The sequence below is a fragment of the Octopus bimaculoides genome, chromosome 8 (genome assembly GCF_001194135.2).
Source record: "Octopus bimaculoides isolate UCB-OBI-ISO-001 chromosome 8, ASM119413v2, whole genome shotgun sequence".
Lineage (NCBI taxonomy): Eukaryota > Metazoa > Mollusca > Cephalopoda > Octopoda > Octopodidae > Octopus > Octopus bimaculoides.
In genome coordinates, this window is record NC_068988.1 from 87516972 (window position 1) to 87525346 (window position 8375).

At 41.1% G+C, this 8375-nt stretch overlaps 1 protein-coding gene across 1 annotated transcript in view; it reads left to right on the forward strand.

The window, feature by feature from the left end:
- LOC106880430 (glycine dehydrogenase (decarboxylating), mitochondrial) overlaps positions 1-8375 on the forward strand; it is a 98875-nt gene that overhangs the window by 52664 nt on the left and 37836 nt on the right. Inside the window, exons 6-9 of the mRNA XM_052970245.1 lie at positions 350-427; positions 3237-3384; positions 5376-5572; positions 6237-6333. Of these exons, the coding sequence (XP_052826205.1) occupies positions 350-427; positions 3237-3384; positions 5376-5572; positions 6237-6333 (520 nt within the window). The remainder of the gene's footprint in view (positions 1-349; positions 428-3236; positions 3385-5375; positions 5573-6236; positions 6334-8375) is intronic.

Genomic DNA, 8375 nt, shown 5'->3' on the forward strand with positions numbered 1-8375 from the left:
TCATAGCACAGCACTCCCCCCTGCCACTTCGCAGTGCTCAAAGCCACTCCACGTCACTCACTGCCACTTCATATCACTCATAGCACAGCACTCCCCGCTGCCACTTCGCAGTGCTCAAAACCACTCCACGTCACTCACTACCACTTCATATCACTCATAGCACAGCACTCCCCGCTGCCACTTCGCAGTGCTCAAAACCACACCACAACATTCCCTACCACTTCACAGCACTAATTGTCACTCCACATCACTCACTACCACTGTAAAATGAGCACTTTCGTGCAACTTCTGCTTCACAACACTCTCTCCCCGTATCCAGTCAATCAATGTGTTTTTATTTCTGTTTCAGACATAACAAGAGGACAAGGTTCTATGTAGACGTCAACTGTCATCCGCAGACAATCGCTGTGGTTGAAACCAGAGCCAAGTAAGTGCTCTTTCTTTCACCATTTCTGTGTATGTTTATGGTAATTAGTATGTGTAATTAGTATGGTAATTAGTATGTGTAGGTGAGTGGAGGGGCAGCAGTGTGTACTTGTGCATGCATATTTAGCAGTGTGCATGTGTATGTGCACCATATTTCCTATAGAATGCCTTGTTATCTTAACAGCTATAATGTTCAAGAAGATTAACACAGCAGTTTCAATCCCACTGCATGGCACCTTGATCAAGTGCCTTCTACTATAGCCTTGGGCCAACCCAAAGCCTTGTGAGTGGATTTGGTAAATAGAAACTGAAAGAAGTCCATCATATATATATATATATATATATGTGTGTGTCTGTGTTTGTCCCCCCCCCCACCACTTGACAAATGGTATTTACATCCTCGTAACCTAGCAGTTCAGCAAAAGAAACTGATAGAATAAATATGAGGATTAAAAAAAAAATAAGTACTGGGGTTGATACATTCGACCAAAACTACTGAAGGTTGTGCCCCAGCATGGTCACAATCCAATGACTGAAAACGAGTAGAAAGGTACCCTGTTAACACCAAGTGCCTGATGACATTTTTTTGTGGGGTCAAAATGGTGTGTTTAAAATAGACACAGTATACACTGTACCCACTGTAAAGTGGTTGGTGTTAAGAGGGGTACCCAATCTTATTAACCCTGCCAAAGCTCTCAATGAAATCAACCAGCCCCTTACCCCAAAATTTGTATCTTTAATAGAAAGGGTTGTTGTTGTTATTATTATTATTATTATTATTATTATTATTACTATTATTATTAAAGGCAGTGAGCTGGCAGAATGGTTTCCATGCCAGACAAAATGCTTAGCGGTATTTCACCTGCCTTAATGCTCTGGGTTCATATTCCACCAAGGTCAACTTTGCTTTTCATCCTTTCGGGGTCAATAAATCAAGTACCAGTGAAACATTGGGGTTGATATAATTGACTAGTCCCCTCCCCAGCAATTTCAGGCCTTATGCCTATAGTAGAAAGGATTATTATTATTATAAGGCGTAGGAGTGGCTGTGTGGTAAGTAGCTTGCTTACCAACCACATGGTTCTGGGTTCATTCCCACTGCGTGGCACCGGGCCGACCAAAGCCTTGTGAGTGGATTTGGTAGACGGAAAACTGAAAGAAGCTCATCGTATATATGTATATATATATATGTGTGTGTATATGTTTGTTCCCCCAACATCGCTTGACAACTGATGCTGCTGTGTTTACGTCCCCGTAACTTAGTGGTTCGGCAAAAGAGACCGATAGAATAAGTACTAGGCTTCCAAAGAATAAGTCCTGGGGTCGATTTGCCCAACTAAAGGCAGTGCTCCAGCATGGCCACAGTCAAATGATTGAAACAAGTAAAAGAGTATATAAAAATGTGGAGGTACATGGCATGGTGATTAAAGTGACAGACCCACAGTCAAGCGATCGCAGGTCTGAATCTCAGACTGGGCGACGTGCGTGCTTATGAGCAAAACGCCTCAGCTCCACACGGCTCCTGCAGAAGGCAATGGTGAATTTCTGTTGACTCTTTCACCACAACTTTCTCTCACTCTTTCCTCCTGCATCTAGCAGCTCGCCTGTGACAGACCAGCATCCCATCCAGGTGGGGGACCCATACGCCAGTGAAACTGGGAAACTCGCCCTTATGAGCCAGGCATGGCTTGAGAAGGAACAAACTACAACAACAATAACAACAACATTATATAAAAAAATGTTAAGCGTTAATTCATTAATGATTCAATTCACACAGATTGTTTCTCATCCTCATCATTTTAGCGTCCATTTTTATCCTGTTATGGGTTGAATGGTTTGACAAGAGCCAGAACTTCAATGTCTACTTTGTATGTGTGTGTGTGTGTGAGCATGTGTTCTCTCTCTCTCTCTCTCTCACACATACACACACACACACACACACACATATCATTTAGTGTCCATGTTGTCCATGCTGGCATGGACAACGTGGTTTGATTGGAACTGGTAAGCTAGAGAGCTACATCAGATTCCAGTCTGTTTTGGCTTGGTTCCTATGGTTAGATGCCCTTCCTAATGCCAACCACACCATAGAGTGTACTGGGTGTCTTTTACGTATCACTGGCATGGGTACCTTTTGTTTTGTCACCGGCACGGATATCTTTTACATGTTACCAGCACAGGTGCCTTTCACGTGTCACTGGCATTGGCTATGACTACAATTTCTCTAAGGCTTTGGTCACAAGACTTTGGTCAACCCTGAACTATAGTAGAAGACACTTGGTCAAGGTGCTATGCAGTGGAACTGACCCTGAAACTACATAAATATCCTATCAAAATGAGAACAATGTTATACATTATCCTGCTAGCACTAACTGACCGATTAATTATCTTGTAGAGATAGCACAGGTAAAGTAGCAGGCAATCTGTAATTGGTAACTCAGACAACTGGCAAGTTATAGATACAAGGTTCAAGCTTCTTAGGCAAGACTGTTTGATACTTATATCTTTTCTACTCTAGGCACAAGGCCTGAAATTTTTGGGGTGGGGGCGAGTCGATTAGATCAACTTTAGTATGCCACTGGTACTTAATTTATTGAACCCGAAAGGATGAAAAGCAAAGTCAACCTCAGCAGAATTTGAACTCAGACTGTAAAAAACAGACAAAATGCAGCTAAGCCTTTTTTTGCCCGGCATGCTAACGTTTCTACCAGCTTGCTGCTTTTTGATGCTTATATATCTTATGTCTCTTCTGATTACATGTCAGCTGATTTGTATTTTTAATTATTTTCTTTTTCATTTGCATTAAACAGGATGCTTAGTCTGGATGTGGTCGTTGAAGATGCTGAGAAGATGGACTTCAGTCACAATGACATTGCTGGAGTCCTGCTGCAATACCCTGATACCAATGGTAAAGTTCAGGACTTTGGTGATGTCATCAGCAGGGCACATCAGGCCAAGGTGAGACCCTGCTATAACAAAATAATAACAATTATCCTTTCTACTGGAAATATCATCATCATCATTGTAATGTTCACTTTTCTATACTTGCATGGGCCAAGCTGAATTAGATGGAGGGTGGGGGAAGAGTTTTTTACAGCTGGATGCCCTTTCTTTTGTCAATCCTCACCTGTTTCCAAGCAAAGTAATATTTCCCATGGCCAGGTATGGCATGTTTTACATGGAAAACTGGAAAAGGACAGCATAGCTTGTATGACAGTGATGCTTGCTTACAACCATGCAATGTCAAGACAAGAGTACATGCAAACACATACACACATGATCACTTTCTTTCAGTTTCTGTCTATCAAATCTACTTAACAAGGCTTTGGTCAGCCCATGGCTATTGTTGAAAACACTTGTCCAAGGAACCCAAGACTACATAATTGCAAAGCATGCTTCTTAATGAAACAGCCAATAAATAACATTTGAATATAGTAGAGTTTGTATAGAAACTACTTCACACTGATATGCTAAAACCAAGGTGCCATGTAGAAAGCATTGTTGTAAGGGCTGGTGTTGGTGATGGTTACTCTTTACTCTTTTACTCTTTCACTTGTTTCAGTCATTTGACTGCGGCCATTCTGGAGCACCACCTTTAGTTGAGCTAATCGACTTCAGGACTTATTCTTTGTAAGCCTAGTACTTATTCTATTGGTCTCTTTTGCTGAACTGCTAAGTTACAGGGACGTAAACACACCAGCATCAGTTGTCAAGCGAAGTTGGGGGGGGACGAACACAGACACACAAACATATACCCACACACATATATATATATATACATATATAAGACAGGCTTCTTTCAGTTTCTGTCTACCAAATCCATTCACAAGGCTTTGGTCGACCCGAGGCTATAGTAGAAGACACTTGCCCAAGCTGCCACGCAGTGGGACTGAACCTAGAACCATGTGGTTGGTAAGCAAGCTACTTACCACACAGCCACTCCTGCACCTACATAAAAATTAAAAAAACACTAGTGCTGGTTTCACATAAAAAGTGCTGATGATGGTGCCGCATAAAAAGCACTGGTGATGGTGCTATGTAAAAAAACGTTGTTGGTGCCACATAAAAAACACTCAGTACACTCTGTGAAGTGGCTGGCATTTGGAAGGGCATCCAGCTGTAGAAACCAAGGCAAAACAGGCTATGGAACCCAGCATAGCCCCTGGCCTTGCCAGTTCCTGTCAAGCTGTCCAACTCATATCAGCACGGAGAATGAACATTAAATGTTCTTGATGATGATGATTTCACAATATCTAGAAATTTCTCATTGCATTCTGAGTTCAATCCCACTGGGAGCTTCAACATCAGCATTTTAATGATGCATGGGTTGCATGGAATTCAATGAGGCAGATTTTCTACAGCCAGATGCTCTTCCATCGGCCAACCCTCGCTTATTTCCAAGAAAAATAATATTCTTTTCTACTCTAGGCACAAGACCCGAAATTTTTGGGGAAGGTCGGGCAGTCGATTAGATCAACCCCAGTACACAACTGGTACTTAATTTATCGACTCTGAAAGGATGGAAAGCACATGTTCTCACAGGGAAATGAATAACACTGCTTGTATGACAGTGATACTCATTTACAGCAACCAAAAGAGACACAAACATACACACACACATTCATACATATAAGTGTGTGTATGGTCGTGCCTCCTGCATATGTGTGTGTGTTTTCATGTACAATGGGCTTCTTTTAGTTTTCATCTGCCAAATTCAAATCCACTCACAAGGCTTTTGTCAGCCAGGGCCTTTAGAAGACAATTACCCAATGTCCAATGCAGTGAGACTGAACTTGGAACCATGTGGTTGAGAAGCCAACTTCTGAATTACACAGCCTTATCTGCATCTGGCAAAATAGATTACCAATGATTTACTGGAATCAGTCCCCAGCCCCTTCTATATAGCATACCCACTTACTCTGTTCTCCATTTCTTTCTGTTTATTGCAGACCCTTGTCACCCTTGCTACTGATCTGTTAGCGCTGACCCTGTTAAAGTCCCCAGGAGAACTTGGTGCTGATATTGCAGTTGGTTCAAGTCAGCGTTTTGGTGTTCCCCTTGGATATGGTGGGCCACATGCTGCTTTCATGTCCACCAAGAACACGTTCCGTCGGAGTATTCCTGGACGTCTTGTAGGAGTGGCCAGGTAAATGACAGTTTATACCAATTACCACCATTGCCACCCTCCCACTTCACAGCCACTACCATCATCACCACCGCCACCACCATCGTCATCACTACTATCACCACCATCAACATCAGAATCATCATATAATTATTGTAATTACATGCACAGTTACCTTAACACGTCAACATAACATGTTGTCTTGTCGATGTATTACAACATATCAGGAGACCAGGAAGGAGCTTTTATTTGGTCAGCTGACCTGCTGTAAAAAGCAACCAAATACTACCCCACTCCAAGTCAGACATTCTTGACAAAGGAAGGACACACTGGAGAATATAGTCCAGGATACACTATACTCTAATGGGATAAAGGCAAGGTAATGTTTTCCCATGACCAGATGAGTTTTTTTGTGGGAAACAGGAAATGAATAATTCTGCTTGTATGATGGTGAGACTCATTTACAACCATCATGTGATGTCAAGACAGCGGGACTGAACCTGAGACCACATGGCTGAGAAGCAAGCTTCTTAACCACACAGCCACACATTCCTGTGTCTGTTATTGAAACAAGTGTTCAGTTATAACAACAGAGAAACATGCCACAATAATAGCAACAACAATAACAACAACGTATATAACATATATATTGCTTTGAATAATTATTTTTATTGTTGTTTTCCAGAGATGCACAAGGTAACCTTGCATACCGTTTGGCTCTACAGACCCGCGAACAACACATTAGGAGAGACAAAGCTACCAGTAATATATGTACTGCTCAGGTATGAAGACTTTTTGAACATCCGTGATCCTTATTAAGTGGTTGTTAATGTTGCTATTGTGTTATCATTATTTTTCCTTTTCTTGCCATGTTCAAAACACCCAGCACACACTGTAAAGTGGTTGGCATTAGGAAGGGCATGCAGCCATAGAAACCAAGCTAAATGACACTGGAATATAGTGCAGCTGTCTGACTTACCAGCTCTGGTCAAACTGTCCAACCCATGAACCCATGACAGTATGGGAAACAGATGTTAAAGGATGATGATGATGATATCAGCTAGATAACAAGTGCCCTGCCAAGTGACCAGTAACCTAGGTCAGGCATTGTAGTGTAATGTCATTGTTCAACACAGTTTCTTCTTGTTCTTTTGGATTATTCTTCTTGGTTCAAGTAACAGAGAGAAGAAGAAGAAAAAAAACGTTTTCAGACTATAGATTACAAGGAAGCGATCTTATGCAGAGCACATGAACTGTATTGTTTAGTACTATTTTCTTGAGTTTCTGTTTGCTAAATTTTCTTGGTATTTTTTCAAGAAAGCCTCTGACTGTTTCCTTTAAGGCCCTTGGTGCTCCTGTCACAACTGGTATTGTTTCTGTCTTCGGAAGTTTTTCATATTCCTAGGCAGGTACATTATTATTATTATACAAAAGCTGGTGTATGCTCAATTAATCAGTAGAGATGTTATTCTGAGGTTTTATATCAACACGTCCCCTCAAGTCTCTTAGGAATGTTGCAGAATACAGGATGGCTGTTTCCTGCATGATGACAACGCGTGTCTCAATTGCAGTATCCTGCTCTTATCAGGAACTATAGTGTGTCAGACAAAATGTTTAGTGGCATTTCTACCAACTCTTTATGTTCTGAGTTCAATTCTTGTTGATGTCAACTTTGCCTTTCATCATTTTGTGGTCAGTAAAATAAAGTACCAGTCAAACAATGGGAGCAGTGTAGTCATATAACCTCCCTCACCTCAAAATTGCTGGCCTTGTGCCAAAATTCAAGACGTTATTGTTGTTGCTGTTGTAAGTTATGCCCCTTTATATTCTGAGTTAAAACCCTGTTAGAGTGAACTTTTGCTTTAATCTGTAGGAAAGTGGTTATACACCATTAGGTGTATACCCGCTTCTGTACATTAAATTCTGAAGAAACAACGGAACGCAGATTCTGAACTATGAACACAACAATATTTATTTACAGAGGAAATAGGCAGCACTTCGCCCTTTGGTTGCTGAGACACCGTCAATGATGTTGAGTGGTTATTTGTCTAGCTCCAGAGTTGGAATGTTGGAGAGAGCTGTCTCCAGAGTTGGAATGTTGGAGAGAGGCTGCTTGATGACGTCCAGGCTCATCGCCGGCCGACCGAGAAAGAGAATGAAAAACCGTGCGAAGCTTGTATGTCGAATGACCACGCATGCGCATGAGACTCTTCCTGTGTTCCTTCCGGAACTAGTCCCTGAGCATGCGTGGATAAGCTTACCGGAAATGTCGTCTGCTATTAAGGCGTTACTACAAATCTTTCCAGGGATGATAAAATAAGCACAAGTCATAAGCTGTGTGATTCTCCCAAGAAATTGTAGCCTGCTGGTGTTAACTTTTCTTTTCATTATTCTGGAAAATCTACAGTGCTGTATATGTATGTCTTTGTGTGTCTCTGTATGAATGTAATGTTTACATTCTGTGCTTTGCTTTAAAAATTACTGAGTTATTGCTGGTGACGTTTGTTGACATTTCCCTGTTGACAACTGTCTGGTAGCTCTGCATTTTCTTAGATGAAAGGAATAACTTCCCTTCCCTAGGAAAGAAAGTAAAAGTTAGCATCTGGTTGTAAGACAATGCCTGAGTATGTATTTGTCTAACTCATGCTAGCATGAGAAAACAGGTTTAAAAAAGACAAACTAGTGAATGTGTGTGTGTGTGTGTGTGTGTGTATATTTTGTATAGTCTCAAAATTTCTTTTAGACTGTGCTTTTTTCTGACTTGTGGAAAACTGACCTATATATATATGTGTATATATATATATATATATATATATATATATAT